This window comes from Phocoena phocoena, chromosome 18 (genome assembly GCF_963924675.1).
Source record: "Phocoena phocoena chromosome 18, mPhoPho1.1, whole genome shotgun sequence".
In the NCBI taxonomy this organism is placed as follows: Eukaryota; Metazoa; Chordata; class Mammalia; order Artiodactyla; family Phocoenidae; genus Phocoena; species Phocoena phocoena.
In genome coordinates, this window is record NC_089236.1 from 20,613,396 (window position 1) to 20,636,844 (window position 23,449).

Here is a 23,449-nt window from a genome sequence, read left to right on the forward strand (position 1 = left end):
GGACCTAGCAGGTGTGAGTGTTAGGATTGATTAGTAATGCCTGCAGGGAGCTGGGGAATATGATGACGCGGGGCTAGGTGTCTGCTGGTCCCAGAAGATGTTGGGGGCTCAATAACAAAGCAGATCTTACATGCTGTTCCCAGTCTATCTTGGTTTGCTCTTTAGAAGATTTTTTTTTCTTTGAAGAGGTGTACAGAGGTACAAAAAAGAAAGTAATTGGACAAGGAGTGGTTGCTTTCTTCCTTGCCAGTAGGCTAGATAGACCAGTGTCTGGTGAGGTGAAAGACACGGGCCCCCTGCCCCACCCCACGAGTGGGATCACAGCAAATCAGTTTGTCAGTTTGCTTAACCTTGTTCCCAACCTAACATTATAAACCTAAGTGAAATCAGGTTTAAAAGAGCAGCTTCAAGGGAAAAATAAGTGAGCTCAAGACAGATGACTTTAGCAGGGGGCATATTACTCTTTGCTGGTATGGTTGATTGGAGTCACACGACAAGCCATATTTGTTAGGGTTAGGTCTGGCTGGAGATAACAGCAAATGCAAAATATCAGTGGCTAAACCAAGCTAGAAATTAATTCCTCTCTCATATACAAGATATGCAGTACCAGGTCTGACATTGTGGTTTATGGTGTCATGAGGTACCTGGGATCCTTCTTTCTATTCTCGAGGTCACCTCATGGCCCAAAATGGCTCCAGTTGTCTGGTTTTCATCCTAGGCTGGAGGAAGGAGGAAAGGGCAGAAAGGGTCTTCTCTGGGATCAATCTGATCCCTTTAAACAGACTTCCTGGAGCCCTGTGGAAACTTTCATGTCTCATTGGCCATAATTTCGTCATCAAATCTAGCCTCAAGGGAGCCTGGGAAATTCAGTATCTTATACTGGGAGGCAATGTGCCTAGCTAAAAATCAAGATTCTGGTCCTAACGAGGAAAAGGAGAAACGAAATGCTGTGGGTTATCAGTCTTCTGTGCCACACAGGTAATACTAGAAAAGCAATGGCTTTAAAATCCCTCCATTCTTTTGGTATATGAAAATGCTTTGCAAATTATAAAATATTTAGCAATGTAATCTGGTTTCTAATGGGTTGTAAGAGTTTGAAGTGATGCAAAGACAGGGCACTATTTGGTGAGAGGTTAAATGAGCAAATTAAGAGTATTCAAATCGTAGTGTCTTTTTCTCCTGATAAATAACTTAAACATTGTGACCATATATCTGAATTTTTTTTTTAAATGAGAATGTATAGTCTGGCATCTCATCTGAGTCTGGCAATAGATCAGAATATTGTGAAGTCATTTTACAATATGTTATTAGACTCACTTTCTGTTCTGTTGAAAATTTATTCAATTGAATAAAAACATAGAAGGTGCCTGCTATGTGTAAGGCATTGTAGTAGAAAATACCTGAAAAACTAGCAAAAGGGAAAATGGCATACCCTATTTTTAAAAAGGAAAAAAGAATGGCCAATCCATTAGAATGTGAATTTCATGAGGACAGGAACTTTTGTCACTTTCATTCACTGCTATAACTGAACGGTCTAGGACAGTGTCTGGCATACAATAGGAACCCAATAAATATTTGTTAATTGAGTGAATGACTGAATACATCCTAGAAAATATTGACCTGCCTCCTACTCTAAAATAACAAAACATAAATCAACTTGAAAGTATATATATATGTATGTTTTTCTTTATTTTTTTTTAGGCCACGTCATGCGGGAGCCTAGTTCCCCAACCAGGGATCGAACCCATGCCTTCTGCATTGGGAGCACGGAGTCTTAACCACTGGACTGCCAGGGAAGTCCTTATATATGTATGGTTTTATAAATATGTTTCTGAGGAGTGGTATATTAAATCATACTTAGAGCTAATAATTTAAAGATGCCATATAAAGATTTTCAAAGAATGCTTTTATTAAGAGAATAATCACCCTTACTTTGTTTGACAAACCTAGATTTTTTTAATATGTGACACTTGCGTAAAGTGGCCTCAACTCCACTTCAGTGCCCAGAAGAGAACAGAATATGACTTAAAACTAACATAGTTTTTAAATATCATATCAGCTCTATAAAACTAATTTTTTCCTATAACAAAGTTATAGTCTTGGTGAATTAATGAATGAAATAAAGATTTTTTTCATACTTCGTCCTCCTATGAAGTATAAAACAAGGGAATCATTCTAGAGACTTCCCTCCCTCCATCATGTTCAACATCTACTAATTTTATATTTTTAAAATATTTTTTATATTTTATTTTATATTTATATATTTATTCATGTTAATATTTATTTATATTTTATTTATACTTATATTTTTTATATTTTATATTCTAAATATTTCTTTTTTTTTTACATCTTTATTGGAGTATAATTGCTTTACAATGGTGTGTTCGTTTCTGCTTTATAACAAAGTGAATCAGCCATACATATACATATGTTCCCATATCTCTTCCCTCTTGCATCTCCCTCCCACCCTCCCTACCCCACCCCTCTAGGTGGTCACAAAGCACCTAGCTGATCTCCCTCTGCTATGCGGCTGCTTCCCACTAGCTATCTACCTTACGTTTGGTAGTGTATATATGTCCATGCCTCTCTCTCGCTTTGTCACAGCTTACCCTTCCCCCTCCCCATATCCTGAAGTCCGTTCTCTAGTAGGTCTGTGTCTTTATTCCTGTCTTACCCCTAGGTTCTTCATGACATGTTTTTTCTTTAATTCCATATATATGTGTTAGCATACGGTATTTGTCTTTCTCTTTCTGACTTACTTCACTCGGTATGACAGACTCTAGGTCTATTCACCTAATTACAAATTGCTCAATTTCGTTTCTTTTTATGGCTGAGTAATATTCCATTGTATATATGTGCCACATCTTCTTTATCCATTCATCCGATGATGGACACTTAGGTTGTTTCCATCTCCGGGCTATTGTAAATAGAGCTGCAGTGAACATTTTGGTACATGACTCTTTTTGAATTATGGTTTTTCTCAGGGTATATGCCCAGTAGTGGGATTGCTGGGTCATATGGTAGTTCTATTTGTAGTTTTTTAAGGAACCTCCATACTGTTCTCCATAGTGGCTGTACCAATTCACATTCCCACCAGCAGTGCAAGAGTGTTCCCTTTTCTCCACACCCTCTCTAGCATTTATTGTTTCTAGATTTTTTGATGATGGCCATTCTGACTGGTGTGAGATGATATCTCATTGTAGTTTTGATTTGCATTTCTCTAATGATTAATGATGTTGAGCATTCTTTCATGTGTTTGTTGGCAATCTGTACATCTTCTTTAGAGAAATGTCTGTTTAGGTCTTCTGCCCATTTTTGGATTGGGTGGTTTGTTTTTTTGATGTTGAGTTGCATGAGCTGCTTGTAAATTTTGGAGATTAATCCTTTGTCAGTTGCTTCATTTGCAAATATTTTCTCCCATTCTGAGGGTTGTCTTTTGGTCTTGTTCATGGTTTCCTTTGCTGTGCAAAAGCTTTTAAGTTTCATTAGGTCCCATTTGTTTATTTGTATTTCCATTTCTCTAGGAGGTGGGTCAAAAAGGATCTTGCTGTGATTTATTTCATAGAGTGTTCTGCCTATGTTTTCCTCTAAGAGTTTGATAGTGTCTGGCCTTACATTTAGGTCTTTAATCCATTTTGAGCTTATTTTTGTGTATGGTGTTAGGGAGTGTTCTAATCTCATACTTTTACATGTACCTGTCCAGTTTTCCCAGCACCACTTATTGAAGAGGCTGTCCTTTCTCCACTGTACATTCCTGCCTCCTTTATCAAAGATAAGGTGACCATATGTCCGTGGGTTTATCTCTGGGCTTTCTATCCTTTTCCATTGATCTATATTTCTGTTTTTGTGCCAGTACCATACTGTCTTGATTACTGTAGCTTTGTAGTGTAGTCTGAAGTCAGGGAGCCTGGCAGGCAGATTCTTAACCACTGCGCCAGTAAGGAAGCCCCTATACTGATTGATTTTTGAAGGTTAAACCAGTCCTGCATTCCTGGGATGATCTTTATAGATGGGATCTCAAAGATGACAGTGTATGGCTGAGATGGAATGAGAAGACAATAAAGTATTTTACACCAAAATCTGCATCTCTTATTTAATCAGCATCTGTCTGTGAGCCTTCTGGCCTCTGGAGACCAATGATTCCAGCTTCAGTGAGCCTTCGAACAACCTGGAGAGATAGTAGTTATGAAGATTCCTGGATACCATCCCCAGAGATTCTGATCTAGTAGGTTTGGGGTGGATCTGAGAATCTGCATTTCCAAGAAGCTTACAAATGATGCTAATATAGAATATAATGCAAAAAACTTTTTTAAGCCTACTGGAATAGGGGAGGTTCTTCTGTATACAAATGCATGCTTATATGTGCTTGTAATTTCTCTGGAGCTGGTAGCATTGTTTGCCTCTGAAAACTGGTTTCTGAAAAAAATTCATATGAGGCAGACTTACTTTTCACTCTCACCTAAATCTTTTTTGAACTGGGTATTATGTGCTACTGTTATTCATTCAAAAGTAAATAAAACAAATATATATCCCCTATTAAATATAAACACACATACCTTTTGAACCAGCACTGTCACTTCTAGGGATATATCCCACAGCTATATCTAAGCATGTGCAAATGACAAGGTTATTCACTGCAACATTTTCTTTTCATAGCAAGAGTTTACAAAAATTTGAAAGTTCACTACTAAAGTGAACTGGTAAAATAAACCATATACAGTGCTCAGCGGAATAATATGCAATCATAAAAAATAATATAAGCTAATAATATGCTGATGCGAAACTATCTCTGTGACATAATATTAAATGGAAGGGTGCAGAAAGGAACATGTATTATTTTAATATTTTATAAATAGTAGGAAATATATATATTTATTAGCTTACATGTACATAAAGTATCCTGGAAGAATATAAAAGGCTTGATATCATTGGTTGTCTCTGAGAAGGGAAATGGATGACAGGGCACTGGGGTTAAAGAATTTTTAAGATATACTCTTTTGTATCTTTTAAATTTTGAGTTACGTGATTTTAATACCTGGTAAATATTTCTCTAACAATACTTGGTAGATATCTTTTCATGTCAGGCAAAACAAAGCTATCTAATTTTTTAAGTGGCTGAATGATACTACCTTGTTGGATTTACCATATTTAACCAACTCTCCACTGATGAAAACTTAGAATGTTTCTAATTTTTCACTATTGTAAGTATCATTGCAGTGAATGTCTTTGGATATATTTTTGCATACATGTACAAGTTTTCTTTTTTAAATTATTTTTAAATTTTTGGCTGTGTTGGGTCTTCGTTGCTGGGCACGGGCTTTCTCTAGTCGCAGTGAGCAGGGCCTACTCTTCGTTGTGGTGCACGGGCTTCTCCTTGCGGTGGCTTCTCCTGTTGCGGAGCATGGGCTCTAGAGGGCAGGTTCAATAGTTGTGGCTCACGCACAGGCTTAGTTGCTCTGTGGCATGTGGGATCTTCCCGGACCAGAGCTCGAACCCGTGTCTCCTGGATTGGCAGGTGGATTCTTAACCACTGCGTCACTAGGGAAGTCCTGTGCAAGTATTTTTGAGCAATAAATTCTTACAGTTATTAGGATAAAAAATACACATATTAAATTTTGATTGTTATAGCTATTTAAATATTTAGTTCATCTTTTTGTTGTTATTTGTAAAAAAGTCTCTGATAGCTCTAGATTTTAGCTGCCCAAAACATTTTTCCTTTCCCCAATTTTCAGTTCCAGAACTCTTCTTCCTTGTAAAGAATCTATTTCATGTGTTTGGGGAGGGGCTAATTTCCCTTTTCCCAGTTACAGAAATGGGCATGTGACTCAGCCAATCAGAGTATTCCATTCATGCATCTAGAATGATTTGTTCATATATGGACATGTGAGAACCATGTTGAACCAGTGAAAATCATCCCTAATGTGTTTTACAGTAACAGTGGAGATAGATAGTGCCCTTTTCTCTGAGGTTCCTGACATTCCGATACACGAACCTGGAATCATCAGTCGTCATCCTTGCTACCTAGAAATGAGACAGACTGACAGAAAGGTGTTACTAAGAGGTAGATGATAGATAGATAGATAGGAAAATAGATAATGCCTTGATGACACGGTTTGAACTGAATTTGCTTGCCTGAAGACTCATGCACAAATGACTACTAATACATTTCCTTTTGTTGCTTCCACTGGTTCTAGTGGGTTTCTGTCATTTACAATCAAGATTCCTGGGTGAATAGTCTAGTGCTCTGTCAGTCGTATGTATTACAGATGTTTTCTCCAGTATGCTGCTTTGTCTTTTGGCTTTATTTGCAGTGGTTTTGGCTGTACAGGAATTTTTAAAAATTTTACACAGTGAATCTGTTCATCTTTTCTCTTGGGTTTCATTTCCTACTTAAAAAGATCCTTCTCATTCTGAATTTTTATTAAGACCCTATTTATCTCTTTATATTTTCAATTTTGACCTTTAGGAATCTGGAAATTAATTGTTATGTGTGGTGTGAGGGAGATACAGATCCCATTTTTTAAAGTAGAATAATACATTATTTCAGTGTGCACATATACACATATACCTGTCAGAATGATTATCTCTTGTTCATTGTGTGGTGGCATTACAACAGAGATTTTGTTTTCCCTAGGTTTAGTTCTATTTTCAAATATTTCTGTAATGTATGCCTTTTTTAAAAAAATTATTTATTTTAGGCTACATTGGGTCTTTGTTGCTGCATGCGAGCTTTCTCTAGCTACAGTGAGCAGTGACTTCTCTTGTTGCAGAGCATGGGCTCCAGGGCGCGCGGGCTTCAGTAGTTGTGGTGCACAGGCTCAGTAGTTGTGGCTCGTGGGCTCTAGAGGGCAGGCTCAGTAGTTGTGGCACACGGGCTTAGTTGCTCCGAGGCATGTGGGATCTTCCCGGACCAGGGCTCGAACCCATGCCCCCTGCATTGGCAGGCGGATTCTTAGCCACTGCGCCACCAGGGAAACCCCTCTATAATGTACGTCTTACTTTCATATTTAAGAAACACACTGTAAGTTATTTTTTTAAAGATCTATAAGAGATCACTTAGATTCTGGGTTTGTACTGAACATGAAGAAATAGCGAGATTGAGCTCTAAGTATGTTTCATGTTTGTCCAAATGTCTAGGTATATTTGTTTCTCTGCAATGTCTCTTAGATATTGTAATTTCCCATGAACCCTATTCTTTCCTGTTTATTCTTATTTCAGTATGACACTACCCAGTTACTCAAACCAAGAAACAACATTATTTTAAATAAAAAATAAATATACTTTTCCTCCAAGAAATATTTCAGGGACAAGTGTAAGCGTTAGTAGGCTATATGCCACTAGGATTTAGTGAATTAGGATTTATTTTTTTAAATCTTGTTTCACAATTATGGGTATATTACATTTTTAATGAATTTATTATCATGCTGTAAATATCCCCTTCTGGATTACATGTGTGATATGGTAGTTACTTCTCCTACATTAATACGTTTATTCTTTTGCTGGACAATACCTTGTATACTTCTCAGGCAAGGTTTTCCTATTTCTGCTTAAAATTGAATTAATTCTCAAGGAGAAGAATACAGGCATCCCAATTTATTGAATTCATTAGTCAGAAAAATTATTTTGCCTGGCCTATTTTTTTTATTTAAACGATACTACTACATGATACACACAAACTGACATAAAATGTATTTTCTGACATTCTCTAATGATACGATAGTTGTATAAATTTAAGTCGTTTCATTTCATCAGGTTTCATTAGCAATGACATTTTAGATTTAAGTTACCTGCACATAAAAGATACGCCGTATATGAAACAATTCTATGCCTTTCTAAAATTGTTTGTTATCTCACAACGCTCTTTTACCTTCTTCTTACTAAATACTAATTCTTAAAGCCTCAAGTTCTACTGTATCCATATGTTGCTTTGCAATGTAATTTTGTACGTTTTACTTTATTTTCTTGCCAGGCTGTCACTGAAAGCCTGCTGAATGCTGGCACTAGCCTGTGGAATCAGGCTTTATGAGATGGCAGTCAGGATAACTGAAAAATTGTACCAGTTTTCTTAGAGCCTGGATAATGAATTCAAACAACTAAATATAGTCCTGGAATTAATCTTTTATTCCCCAAAGCAATCCACAGTTGAGATGGTTGGCACTGGACAAATTTCCACAGAAATGCACAAATATTGAGAACTTGGGTACATGACTTTGAATCCATATGAGGCCCAAACCCCACTGACGACTTTGATTACTATCTTATCCCTGAGAATGGATGCATAAAAAGGCCAACTGTAAGATAAACACTTTTTGCAAAGGATTCTAACATTTTTCTTTTTATTGTAAACATGCGCTGAAAGAAATTTTCTAGATCTTCTTTGAAATCCCCGAAGACCTTTTTACTAATCATTCTTAAGGAAATATTCTGCAAAGATTCCCTAACAATCGCAGACTTTCATTAGGAGCTAGGATTACAAAGAGGATTCACATGAGAAGACACTTATCTTCCACACAGAACCTGTGCTCTCAAAGACATGAATGATTATATACGTAAACTTTAATGGCTTTCAGAGTGGGACTCATAAATCACTGTATGATTCATCAACTCGGGATTTAGAGATATTCTTTTACCAGGAACATTATAGAAAACAAAATTGCTTTCCTTTACTTTTCTGTAGCAGGAAGAGGAACAGACATAAAATATAACAGGAAACTGTGTTACTCCAAAAATATTGCAGGATCGGATGATGCGAAAACCTTCACCGAACATTGGACCATGACACCATTCACATCGGGATGTGCTGCAATGAAGGAAACATCAGATCTACTAAAGGAAAGACATTTTGCTTGATGCTATGTAAGACTCAAAGTAGTATAAAATAGGGCCTTTCTCATTATCGATCTTACCATCTCCTTGAGGAGCTAAGACATACGCAAGTGAAAAACTAAATGCTAAAAAATAAATATATGTGTATAAAATAATCCTAGTTCTCTAAAACAAAAAAAGTATAGATTCATAGTAAGAAAACACCCTAAGGATAAACCCCAAATGGAAGACAGTAATTATCCTTGGACCTATTCTCCTATGTGATCACAGGGAATTTTAAACTTCTTCATAATGTTTTTCTGTATTTCCCAAATTTTCTATAATAAATACATATTATTTTTATAACTCAAAATAAATATATCATTTTAAAAATAAAGGGACTGTTGTAACCTAGTGTAGGATTAGTGTCCATGTATATTTTTAAATGCTCACAAATCAGTTAAAAAAAGACATCAGCCCATTAGTATATTAAGAGTAGCACATGAATGGACTATTCACAGAAGATGAAACTTGAACATCCAGAAAACAGTGAAAAGTAAAGCTTCTCAATTTCATTAGTAATCAGGGAATACAAAACAAAATAACAAAAGAATACCATTTCATAAATCATCAGATGGGAAGAATGTAAAAGTCTGATAGTGCAAAGTTTGGTGAGGATACATATAAATTGGTGGAGTATAAATTGGTGTAATCACTTTGGAGCAACTTGGCAATTTCTACTTAGGTTGAAGATGTACATACTCATAGAAAGAGTAGAGTGATGGTTGCCAGGGGCTGGGGGAAGAGGGAAATGGAGATATGTAGGTCAAAGGGTACAAACTTTCAGTTATAAGATGAATACGTTCTAAGGATCTAATGTACAACATGGTGACTATAGTTAATGTGGTATTATATACTTGAAATTTGCTAAAAGTAAACCTTGAATGTTCTCACCTCATAAAACAAGAGCTAACTATATGAGGCAACGGATGTGTTAATTAACATTATCTTTGTAATCATTTCATGATGTGTATGTATATCAAATAATCCTATTGTACAATTTAAATATATACAATATTGTTAAAAAAAAAAAAAGACAAAAACAAGCCTCCTCTGGCCAGGAATTGTTAGAGAAGAAAAGTATCTTTTCCTCTATACATCTTAGGTTCATTGGCTGGGGCCCTGGAAATTAAATTTGTCAGTTTAAACTTGTCAAACGGATTAGCAAGAGAAAAAAACAGTTTAATTATGTACACATACATGGGACTTTCTCAAAGAAATGAGACTCAAAGAAGCAGCCAAATGATTGAGGCTTATATACCATCTTAGGCTAAACAAAGGAAAAGGGGATTTGGGCTTCTGGGCTGAGAAGCCCAGTTATGGGAAGGCAAAGGGTGGAAATATATGGTAAATAAGGGTTGTCTTGTTATACAGCTAAGAGTCTTTCAGGTGATAAGGGTTGTCTCCTGAAGTAGTTCTCTTCCTGGTGTGAAAACATTTTACAAATGGAAATTTCCAAAAGGAGATATTTATGTTCTATTTTAAGGTAGTTACTGGGAGGTAAAGAGCTTTTCCTGCATCTGCTAGATCTCAGTTGCCTTAAGCTCAAAATAATACCTATGTCAAAGAAGCATATTTTGGGGTGGCATATTCTGGTAGCCTTAAGAAAGTGGAAAAATTCAGAAGGTCCAATATTTGCTATAGTCCCAGAAAGAGCACAGAAAAATAGAAGATAGAATTTTCAAAGTAATAGTGTAAGAACATTTTTCAGAATTAAGATACATGAGTTTCCAGATTGAAAGGATACATCAAGTACTGAACACATTGAGTTAAAAAAAAAAAAACACTCACAACGGCACATCATCTTGAAAATTTTAAACAACTAGCAAAAAAAAGAGAAGATTCAAAAAGCTTCCCCTTCCAAAAAAAAAAAGGTATAGGTTATATATAAAGGATAAGGAATAAGAAAGCTGTAGATCTCAAATAAAAAATAGAAAAGTAGAAGATGATGAAGCGGTGTCTCCAAAATCCTGAAGAAAATGATTGAACCCAGAGTTTTATACCCAGCCAAATTATCAATCAAGTCTGAGTGCAGAATAAAGGCATATTCAAATACACATGGTGTTAAATTTTTATTTCCATGCATTCTTTTGCAGGGAGACACTGGAGGGCTGCCTTCACCAAAATGTGGAGGTAAACAAAGAACAAGGTATCCGATGTGACTATAGTAAAGGAAATTCCAAGATAATAGTGAAGGGAAGTCTTGGAATAACAGTTGTGCACCAGATCTAGACAGCAACATTTCTAAATTAGGGCAGAAAGACACAGGGCTCCAGGATGATGTATTAAAAAAAATTAATAGGACTGATAGCCATATCTGATACATTCATACTGATAAAGATTTAAATAATTCTATTAGAATTTTCATGGCAGAATTAATGATAAACACATAAAGCAAAGTAAATGAATAAAAGTCAATTACTCTTTCTAGGAAAAACAAAAAGTTGTACAGTAAAAGAAATATATTCATAGTACACTGTGTAGCCTAACTATGCATTACTTAGATTTTATAATAATTTAAATAATAATTATTGATTTAACTTAAAATCATTATTTTACTTAAGAAGTATTAATCATTTATTATGTCACCAGAACTATCCTAGGTACTGGAGATAACATTAATGAACAAAACTGTCATGTGTTCTTCTCTTCATGAAGTTTACATACTAGAGGACCAGCCTGATATTAAATAAAATAATTAGGTAAAATATAAAATGAGGTGATGGTAAGTGCTACAGAGAAAAATTAAAGCAATGAAGAGGGAGGAATAAGGAGTGCCAGTAATGTGAGGCATAGGATGCTTGAACTTTTAAACATTCTATAAATATATTGTGAGGTTGGAGGAAGAAGACAGGTATATATGAGGGCTGATAAGAGTCCTAATACCTATCTTGCTTAGTAGGAAATTTAGAGATAATAGCTAAAATTGAAAACACAAGAAGAATGACTCAAGGATGCTATTTAAAAACATAGAGGCAGCTCCAAAATAAATCCTCATATATCTGGTCAAATGATTTTCAGTAAGGGTGCCAAGACAATTCAGTGGGGAAAGGACAGTCTTTTCAACAAATGGTCCTGGGAAAACTGAATATCCACACATAAAAAAAATGAAGTTGGACCCTTACTCACACCATATCCAAAAATATACTCAAACTGGATCAAAAACCTAACTGTAAGAGCTAAAACTATGAAACTCTTAGAAAAAAATATAGGGGAGGGACTTCCAGGTGGGGCAGTGGTTAAGAATCTAACTGCCAATGCAGGGGACACGGGTTTGAGCCCTGGTCCGGGAGGATCCCACATGCCACGGAGCAGCTAAGCCTGTGCGCCACAACTACTGAGCCTGCGCTCTAGAGCCCGCCAGCCACAGCTACTGAAGCCCGCGTGCCTAGAGCCCGTGCTCTGCAACAAGAGAAGCCACTGCAATGAGAAACCCATGCACCGCAACAAAGAGTAGCCCCCGCTTGCCGCAACTAGAGAAAGCCTGCGCACAGCAACAAAGAACCAAAGCAGCCAAAAATTAATTAATTAATAAAAAAAAATATATATATATATGGGGAAAAGCTTCATGACATTAGATTTGGTAATAACTTCTTGTAAATGACACCAAAAGCACAGGAAACAAAAGAAAAAATAGATTAGGTTGTACTTCAGCAAAATTAAAAACTTTTGTTCATTAAAGGACATCATCAACAGTGGGAAAAGGCAACTGACTGAATGGGGGAAAATATTTGTAAATTGTATTTTAAAGGAGGTTAATATCCAAAATATATAAGCAACTACAACTTGACAAGAGAAAACACAAACAATCCAATTTAAAAATAGGCAAAAGACCTGAATAGACATTTCTTCAAAGAAGATACACAGATGGCCAAAAAGCACATGAAAGGATACTCAGAATCACTGATAATTAGAGAAATGCAGTGAGAACCACGGTGAGATCCCACCTCACACCCATTAGGATGGCCAATATAAAAAACAAAAACAGAAGCAAAACAGAACATAAGTGTTGGAGAGGATGTGAAGAAATTGGAACCCTGTGCACTGCTGGTGGGAATGTAGAATGGTGCAGCCTCTATAAAAAGCACTGTTGCTGTTCCTCAGAAAATGAAAAATTCAATTACCATATAATACAGCAATTTCACTTCTGGAAATAGAAGAAAAATGGAAAGCAGGTATTTGTACAACCATGTTCATAGCAGTATTCACAATAGCCAAAAGGTGGCAGCAATGCAAATGTCCTTCAACAGATGAATGGATAAACAAAATGTGGTGTATCCATACAATGGAATATTATTCAACTTTTAAAAGGAAGGAAATTCTGACACATGCTACAGCATGGATGAACCTTGAGGACATCATGTTAAGTGAAATAAGCTCATCACAAAAAAACACTAATATTGCATGATTCCACTTATATGGGATGTTTCTGGAGTCGTCAAACTCATAGAGACAGAAAGTAGAAGGCTGTTTTCCATGGGCTAGGGGGAGGGAGAAGTGGGGAGTTGTTCTTTTATGGGTATAAAGACCGATTCCAGTTTTGCAAGTTGAAAAGACTTCTGGAGATTGGATGCACAGAAATAAAAATGTGCTGATTGCTAAACAGTACACTTTAAAATGACCAAGATGGTAAATTCTGTTATGTGTATTTTACCACAATTGAAAATAAAATTTAAAAAAATATGAGAGCGAACACCCAGAGGAGAATTGCAAAAAGAGTTTGGCAATAGGTGACTCTGGAGGTAAAGAGTGAAGGGGGATAGAGATGCGGGCAGGGGTGAGTTTCATGGAAAGACCCGTAGTAAACATTTGATCTTTTAAACTAAATACTTGTGTTGTTAAAAGATAAAATTATTTTTTTTTTTTTTTTTTTTTTTTTTTTTTTTTTGTAGTACGCGGGCCTCTCACTGTTGTGGCCTCTCCCATTGCGGGGCACAGGCTCCGGACGCGCAGGCTCAGCGGCCATGGCTCACGGGCCCAGCCGCTCCGCGGCATGTGGGATCTTCCCGGACCGGGGCACGAACCCGTGTCCCCTGAATTGGAAGGCGGACTCTCAACCACTGCGCCACCAGGGAAGCCCATAAAAGATAAAATTATTTTAAAGAGAAGAAAATTTGGTTGAGCAGGTCACCTAAACTCTTGAGGAATGTCATCTTCAGAATACGGGAGTTTAGTGGCCTGAGTTGTTATTTCCTTATTTCCTCTAACTAAATAGTTCTATTACTGTCCCCAAGTAAGCGATATATACTTGAGAAAATACGCTGGTACTAATAAAATCACATGGAAAATTAAATTGCAATATTTAATATAATTTTATCAAAAAATTCAAAGACTTTTGCACAATAATGAAAAATGGAAGGCTATAAAGATGTTAAAAAAAAACATACTGATCTATCTCTAGTAAAGATGACTTCCAAGTATTAAGTATGATCAAGGCTTTATAGTTTAGTGAAACTGAATAATACTTTTGAAACTTTAGTCTATATCTCTAAGTAAACATTTCTATCATTCTCGTGCGCAAGGAAGTTAAGGTAAAATCCCATGGAACGTGAGTCTTCTGACCCAGCTCTCAACAAAGGCAGATTCTCTGTCTGATTGAGGTGATAGAATGCAGGTAGAGACACAGGGAGGCAAAATGCAAAGAGAAGTTGTAGGGGTCAAAAAAGAAGCTCACAGCTGCTAATGGGTAGGGCCCAAATCACTGGGGTAGCGGCAGAAGCTGGGCTTGGAGCAGCCTAGGAGCAGACGTTGTACAGAGCCCAGAGCTGAGCCACCATCCAGACTCAGCAAACATAGTACTCGGGACGGAGGTTGGAAATTAAGGATCAAAGCCAAGAGTAGACGTTAGAGGATGAGGGTGGGGTTGGGTGACAAATGCCTCCTTCGTTGTTTCTTTATTAATATGACAGTTGTCCTTGATGAGATTGAACCCCTCATCGTTTTTACTCCTGCCTCTTTTACTTGCCTCACATACTCAGGCAGCCATTGAGTTCATTTTACCTTCATAATTTGTCTTGTGTCATTTCCTACCCATTTACTCCTATGCCTATTACTTTAGTTTAATCTCCCCTTACCAGTTACAAGAGCACTTTAAGTGAGCTCCACCCAGCCTTCCGCTACTCTAGCCCATCTTCGACACTACTGCCAGGTCTTGCTATCACCTGCAATGGCTCCCATGGCCTAAAGAAGAGACCCCATCAGTGGTCTCCATAAGCTAGCTCTAACCTTCCTTTTTAAACTTACTTTTTGCTACTCTTCATAGATGTTTTGTTCTGGCTGGACATTCACTTTTCTCTTTGCCCAAGTTCCTATTTTTACTCAACTTCGGTTCATTTCCCCACTTGGTTCCCTCTCCCTGGAATGTCTCTTCAATACAACACATATTTCCAAATATATAAATTTTACCTGTTCTTCTAAGACTCTTTTCAAACACCGTTTCATTCCTAAATCTTTTCCCTATTTTCCCAGCTGTAGTTGTAATCTTTCCTTCCCTAGCCCCTTTTATTTGTAATTCATTTGTCACTTTATTTACATGAAAACCCATCCTTGTAAAATTTCCCAAAAAATATAGACGCATACAGGAAAAAAAGCACAGAAGTTCCCCTTTATTCCTCCTTTAAATCATTCTAACTCCCCTTTGTAGAATAACTAAAGCTCATATTGGTGGTGTTCCCTCTAGCTCCCAGACACATGACTCTTCTCTACATAAATGGAATCTCTCTTGTGTATGTGTTCTCTCTGTATGTGTCTGTACATACAGCTTGCTTTTCTGATTTAACAAGATGCACTGGACAGCTTTCTGTGTCAATACATTTTGTTTTACTTCATTCTTATTAACAGCACCATAATGTTCCAAAATACGGATGCACCATTTTATCTTACCACGTTTTTATTGATGCCTGCTTGGTCTGCAGTTATCATCCCTCTGCCTAACTGTGTGTTCACATACCGCTATTTCTATAAGACATATTACTAAAATTTAAATTTCTGTTTTAAGGAATATGTAAGATACTGTCAGATTAACCTTCCACAAAACTTCCACCAACCTGACAGTGCCACCAATGGTGCGTGGTAATCTTGTTTCTGGGCATGCAAGGGCAACACTTAATATCAATCTTTTTAATTTTGATAAAACAGGTAAAAAGCCCTATTGTTGCTATTTTACATTGCAGTTCCTTGGTTACTAGAGAGATGTAACATTCTTTATGTTTATCATCTATCTATGTATTGTCTTCCATGAATTACATATTCCTATCATTTAACCACTTTCCTATGGGTTATATCTTTTCTTATTGATTTGTGGGAGATATATGTTTAGACAGTTATAAGCATTGCAATATCTTCTTTCAGTTAATAGCTTGCCTCTTAATATTATTGATGGTTATAATATTATGTAGAAACATCTTTTGTCAAATTTATGAAACTTTGCTTTACTGTTTATATTTTTGAGGTTTGTTTAAGGTATCTTTCTCTACCTTGAAGTCATACAGATAGTCTCCTATACTTGCTTGTTAAGGCTTTAAAATTTTGCTTTTCGTATTTAAGTCATTAATCCAACTGGAAATGATTTTGTAAGTGATGGTAACATATACATAGCAGAAACATAATTATATACTTCTTACTTACAGATGATCAGATGTTTCAGTGTCATTTATTGAAAAGTCTCTCCTTTCCCTACTGATCCACAGTGCTATTTTTGTCCAACGTCAAGTTTCACATGTACATGAGAACATAACTGAGCTATGTATTCTTCATTGGTTAGATTGTCTTTCCTTGCATGTAATATCAACTGTATTTCTCTGGTTTTATAAGTCTTTGTATCTGATAGGCAAGTGCCCAATGTTAGGCTCCTTTTTCAGGCTTGCTTTGGCTATTTTGGAGTCTCTGCTTTTCCATACACATTTTATAATCAGCGTATCAAGTTTCTCAGAAAATTCTGTTCAGATTTTGACCAGAATTGCATTGAATCTGTAGCTCTATTTGGGGAGAACTGATATATATATCTATATCTCTCTCTATATATCTCTATATATCTCTATATCTGTATCTATCTATATGTGTATATATATATATATATATATATTTTTTTTTTTTTTTTTTTTTTTTTTTTTGCGGTACGCGGGCCTCTGGCTGTTGTGGCCTCTCCCGTTGCGGAGCACGGGTCCGGACGCGCAGACTCATTGGCCATGGCTCACGGGCCCAGCTGCTCCGCGGCATGTGGGATCTTCCCGGACCGGGGCACGAACCCGTGTCCCCTGCATCAGCAGGCGGGCTCTCAACCACTGCGCCACCAGGGAAGCCCAGAACTGATATATTTTTGGTATTAAATCTTATTATACCTGAGTGTGTGTATCTCTCCCATTTAATTCAGCCTTCTTTACCTTTTTGTAAAGTTGTAATCTTTTTCTCCATAAATATCTTGGACATACTTCACTTGATGTATTCCTAGGTACATTATGTTTTTTATTGCTATCATAAAAGGTATCTTTTTAAAAATCACATTTCTAACTGTTTGATGTCTGATTTTAGTTACATCTTCTTTTTAACACCACACCATAGACTTTGTTGTTACTATTACTTTATAGGTCGTAGAGATCATATTTGTTTAATTTCTTTTCCCTCCATCCCTTCTTACATCTCAGAACATACTTCTGGAGTTATCTTCCTTCTTTCTGATGCACATTCCTTGCAAGTTTCATTTCACTAAAGTGAAAATCTGTGGGGAATAAATTCTCTGTTTTATTATATGAAAATCCATTTTTCTCCCTTGTTCTTAAAAGTTAGTTTTGCTGGGCTAAATAACGTTTCTTCAGTTATTGTTCCATTGTTGCTAGCAGCTTATTTGTTGTACTTTGTAAGTGACTTTTTTTCCAGCTGATTTCTAAGTCTTTGTCTTTGGTGTTCTTCACTTTCACCACAAGGTGTTTTACTTGGCTTGTGTAGAGTGTTCAATCTCTGTGAATTCACTCCTTTCATCACTTCTGAGAATTTACAGTCACTACCTCATTGAACAATGACTCCCAACATTCTCTGGGACTCTAAGGATATGTGAAATTTTCTCCTTTTACTGTCCGTGTCTCTTTGCCTCCTGTCCACATACACACAATAATTTCTCCAGATTTCTCTTCATATGTGGATAATTGTCTGTTAAACCCATGCACCAATTGTCTGTTAAACCAATGCACTTTTAGTCTCTAGAATTTAATTGTGTTTAAAATTTCTTTCTCTTATTTGCCTGGTCATATTTGATGGTCTTTTATTCCTTAACAATTTAAAAAATTATATCTTACTTCTTTAAACTCTTAAAGAAGGTAATTCATATTCTGTCAGCAATTCTAATATCTTGGATCCTTGGAGATTCATATCTATTGATTGTGCTAATTTTTACTCTTGGTGGTTTATTTCCTCATGTATTTGAAAGTTTTAATTTTGAGATAATATTCATTTGAAATTACTTTTCTGGAATCTTTAATGTCTAAATTGAGGATGTTTCTCTCAAAAACATTTGTTCTGCTGAAAGAGAAGTATTCACTGCTCTGGGGCCACCAGCCCCTTTGGCGGTACAGATTTCACTCAGGAATACCATTTTCAGCTTCCCTGCTTTGTGGTGAATTCAAATCTCTTGGTCCCATATATGTTTACAGTCACTAGTTAGGTTTTAATTCTTTTTAAATGTTTCTGTCCTTGGTGATTTTCTTACTTTCTTATGTGCATTCAAACTCATAAACGTTGACATAGTGCATTAAAATTGAAAACTTTGGCACCTGGTTCCTTTTTTTATTGATAGATTTTTAATTACTTTTTCAGTTTCTCCAATGGTTACTAGTCTGTTCAGGTTTTCTTTTATTCAGTCAATATTGTTGACTAATATAGTCCTGGAAGACCATTTTACTTAGACATACAACAAATATTTGTTATATCAGGGAATTCCCTGGTGGTCCAGTGGTTAGGACTCAGCACCCTCACTGCTGTGGCCTGGGTTCAATTCCTGGTCAGGGAACTAAGATCCTACAAGCCATGCAGCACAGCCAAAAAAAAAAAAAAAAAAAAAAAAAGTTATATCAGTAATACAAGCACTGATCATCGGTAGTGCGGTAAAAAAATAGTTTTACACCATCTGAAAGGAAATAAGAGGTGAGCCTGAGTGGACTCTTAGTGTGTGGGCTTTGAGAATCCTAGTCCTGAGAGAGGCAATAATTCCCACACTGGCTTTCGACCCCTGAGGAAGAGAAGTTGCCCTGTGTGTGTCTGCTCTATTCCTCGTCTCTGTGAAGTTAGAGTAGAATAAAGCATTTCCCTTCATAGTGTGCCTGGCACTAAAGAATCTTTTTCTGGAAGAATCCCCTTCTTTGTCCTTAGGGATTCATAGAAAAGACTTAAACTACAACTGTATAGATATTGCCACTATACCCCCAGCAGTCTGTACCTCACATTGGATTTAAGTAATAACTTGAGAAGGTGGGCTGAATTCAGACTACAGCATTATGCCTGAAGAGCCAGAGGAACAGTCTGAAAGATTGCATGGATATTTTGGTGTGTGGTGGTGTGTGTGTGTGTGTGTGTGTACGGTAAAACTATCATCTGGCCCTGTAATAAAGAATATTTTAAACCCTAAAAGTGTGTCTTGGTAAATAGAGCTTCAGAATTTGCTCACCATTTTAGTAACTTTTGAATTTCCACTGGGATCACATTATAATATTTATGTAGATTATTCTTTAAAAAGAACAAAGAAGTGAGTTGAGTAAGACGTTGTGGACTATTCATAGAATTCTCTTTCCAAAAACTAGGATGAGTGAAATTTTTCTCAAATAGGATTTTTTTCAGGTTAAGCTTCAGAATTGCATGTGGAAAACTAGTCAGTTCATTTCCATCAGCGATCAGTGTTTCAAGTGATCTGCAAATAAAGGAAACCATATTTTAAAAGATAGAAGAAGAATCTGTCCCAGTGTTCCCAAAAATTGGTATAAAACTTAGTAGTAATATGTGTTAAGTATTTCCTTAAAATCAAGAGAATTAACTAAAAAGCAACCAAACCAATATATTATCATGGAAATAAGTGCATTTGTGTAAATAGTAGAGTTAAAGCACATATTTTGGGTCTTTGCAACAAGTCATCGCTATGGAAAAAGAAATAATCACAAACAGAAGAATGAATGTTACACTACATAAAATATAATATAGTGTAGTACAGTGATACAAAGAAAGAATTTATTTTCATAGACAAATTAAACATTAACACGTACTTTTTATTCATTCGGGTAAAGGTCTCAACTATGGGTGGAAGGCAGCAGTGGGGAAACAGACCATCATGCTGGGGGAAGCTTTTTATCTTGCTTTTATAAAATATTAAAGAAAAATGTGTTTGTGAATTTTGGGGAAGGAAAGATAGTCTGCAATAGACTCAGAAAGTTCAGTGGAGTTCCAAAATTAACAAGGGAGAAAAAAAGAGAACAGATAGAATCCTGAAAAAAAATTCTCCCCCCCCAAAAAAAGAAATATGAAAAGGAGAAAGTGAATAAATAGTAAATACAAAGTAAAACAGAAGGTAAAAAATTATAACAAATATGAACAGGCTGCATTCTATTAAAGTACAAGGATTGTTACACAGGAAATTAAATAATTGGTATAAATATTAGAAAGCAGAAACAAAATGATCTCATTTTACTGAAGATAAGATAATGCTTCTAGAAACCAAATAAAATCTAGTAAAACTCAATCAGAACTAAGATAATTTTTTACATAGTTTGATTTTAAAATGTAAAGAAGTAAATAGCTCTTCTCTATTCTGTTGTATTCTTTATTTCTCTATTCTCACTGGCGATAGTCAACTAGAAATGGAAATTACAGAAAATACTACATTCATAGTAGCAACACAGTTGTATGTTTTTGGGGGGAGGAGGGGCTTAGAATGATATTAAATGATTTTAAAGATCATAATCTAAAGAGACTAGTTGAGACTATTATTGAAAAACAATCTCCATACTACTTATTAAAATTATTCCAAAGTCATAATCAAAATAGTATGGTACTGACCTAGAAGGTCAGAGATCAACTTCAGAGACTTTTTAGAAATTAGTACAAGAAAGAATCAGATCTTAGTATTAAAGCACTGTGTATTACTAGCATTTTGTGTATATGTATTTCCTTACAAAAAAATCAACTGATAAGAATTCCACGTGCACGCATGGATAAATGGACAAAAGCAGCTTGTCATTCTGTTAAGGTGGTCATCAATACTAGCTTTTAAATAATTACTGAAAATGTTATGTCTTAAAAATACTAAACACCAGTCATTCACTTTACATTTCGGTAAACCTTATGCTTCACATATTATGTTTTATGGCTACTGAATAAATGAAAGGACTCAATTTTATCCATCACAATCATCACCTAATATATCCTTAAGGGACATATGTCTTATGGGTACTTACTACTTCCAAAATACCTGAGTTTCTGGATTTCGTTTGGAATAAAAGCAATACTATTGTAGGAAATATCAAGTTCCTCAAGATTAAACAAGCAAAATAACCTTAAATAGAAAGAGAAAATGATTATATGTTTACAGTTACTGAGCATTAATAAAGAATTTAATTCTTCAGTAAATAGAAGCATAGAGAAACTGTATTTTTCTAAGATTTTTCAACTTATAGACTTTTTAAAAAATTATAGATGGTATAATTACAATGAAATTTCCTAAAAATGATTCATCTATCCCTTAAGACTGGTTTGAAATGTTTAGAGTTTGTAAAGCCCCATCTAGAAAAAACCACCTCTATTAGTTCCCTAGGGCTGACATAACAAATATCACAATCTGGGTGGCTTAAAGCAACAGAAATTTATTCTCTCACAATACAGGAGGCCAGAAGTCTGAAATAAAGGGGTCGGCAGAGTTGGTTCCTCTGGAGGCTCTGAGGGAGAAACTGTCCCTTGCCCCTCTCCTAGCTTCTGGTGGTTGCCAGCCATCCTTGGTGTTCCTTGGTTTGTGGCAGCATAACTCTAATCTCCACCTTTGTCTTCACATGGCCTTCTTATAAGGACACCATTTATTGGATTTAGAACCCACCCTAATCCCACCCTAATCCAGTATGACCTCATGTTAACTAGTTACATCTGCAAAGATCCTATTTCCAAATAAGATCACATTCTAAGGTTCTGCATGGACATGAATTTTTGAAGGGCACCATTCAACCCAGTGCAGTTGCATTAAGATTTTCCTGGTGAAATATCTTTGGTCTTTCTTTCTATTAAGCAAAGTACTTAAAAGTAAGAACCAAAGAACACAAAGGCTAACGCAGAGAGTCCTGTCTCCTGGGGGGTGGGAGTGGGAGTTGCTTCTTGGAGACTGGAATTGAAGTATGACATTTACCAAAATCCCTAGTAAATATTCCCCTCTTTGTGAATGCTCTTCTCAAATACCTTCCTGTTTTCCTTAAAGGATGAAAAATTACTTGCGTGATTATTAACTAAGGCATCACGAGCACAATATTTCATTAACTTCGTACTATTTTAGTGTGGATTATAATGGTCCTCATGATCTGTCCCCAGACTACTCCCTCAACTCACCTCTCACACTACCCAACTTTCACCTCAGGCCCAGAATTTATTTGCTGAATTTCCCTGAATTAGCCCAGTTCTCACATATCTCCAGTTCCCCCAAATTTGATCAGTGTCTTTCATTTTTTAAGTCTTGGCTTAGATGTTACCTCTTCCAAGGAACTCTTCCTGCATCTTTCAGAATAGGTGAGCTGCCTCTTCTGTACTTCTCTGCTTACCACTATCATAGAATTTATCACACTGTGTAATAAATGTCTCCTAAACTATGACATTCTGGAGGCCAAGGATTCTATTTTACATTTCTGTATATCCAGTGCTTTGGCCAGTGCCTAGCACATCAAAAGTGCTTATGAAATCACAATTGAATAAAAGGTATGGTGACCCCAGTTAATATAAAATCATTTGCTCTGAGAAAGTAATGAGATTGAATAGAAAAGCAAAAAAAAAAAAAAAAAACTTTTCAGTTCAGTGTTCATCTCAGACTTTTTTTCCACCTCTGTAAAGAAAATATTAGTACCATCTGTTCCATTTTTTTAATTCAAAATTATGTTATTTCATTTTCTTGCCTTAGGCAGTTTCTAGAGTCATTTTGTATTCCCTTATTACTTCAGTACAAGCAAACTAGTCTGGTTCTAGGCTTTCACTGTTGATGATAAATTCCTATTGATTGTGATGTTTAATTGGGCTTGTAGACAGCACTGAGAAAGCTAATTATGAAATTTCATAGGCTCTAGAGTTGAAATTTATCTCATCTATATATGATTTTAGAGAGCACATTTGTTTAGACAGCCTTAGTTTGGTTTGATACTCTATACCCCACTAGCAACAAATCTATCACAATTTTCAGGGTGTATAGAATGTTTTACATTTATTTCATTGTTTTATTTATCAGCATATCATTGAGCAATGAGATGCTTAAACTAGACGCTTGCTGTTGGCTTGGAAGATTGTGCTAGCATTAATATTTGCATGTCATAACATTAATCACCACCACAGCAACATAAATATTATTTATTGAGAGCCTACTATG

At 36.0% G+C, this 23,449-nt stretch overlaps 1 protein-coding gene and 1 non-coding gene across 2 annotated transcripts in view; one reads left to right on the forward strand and one right to left on the reverse strand.

Moving 5' to 3' along the window:
* Window positions 1-8,556: 8,556 nt before the first annotated feature.
* Window positions 8,557-23,449, reverse strand: part of LRRC63 (leucine rich repeat containing 63) — a 40,876-nt gene continuing 25,983 nt past the window's right edge. The window contains exons 7-9 of the mRNA XM_065895923.1: window positions 21,311-21,394; window positions 19,520-19,759; window positions 8,557-8,800 (exon numbers count right to left, since the gene is read on the reverse strand). Coding sequence (XP_065751995.1) covers window positions 8,557-8,800; window positions 19,520-19,759; window positions 21,311-21,394 — 568 coding nt within the window. The remainder of the gene's footprint in view (window positions 8,801-19,519; window positions 19,760-21,310; window positions 21,395-23,449) is intronic.
* TRNAE-CUC (transfer RNA glutamic acid (anticodon CUC)) lies at window positions 18,794-18,865 on the forward strand. Its single transcript has one exon. It is a non-coding gene; the product is annotated as a tRNA-Glu (tRNA).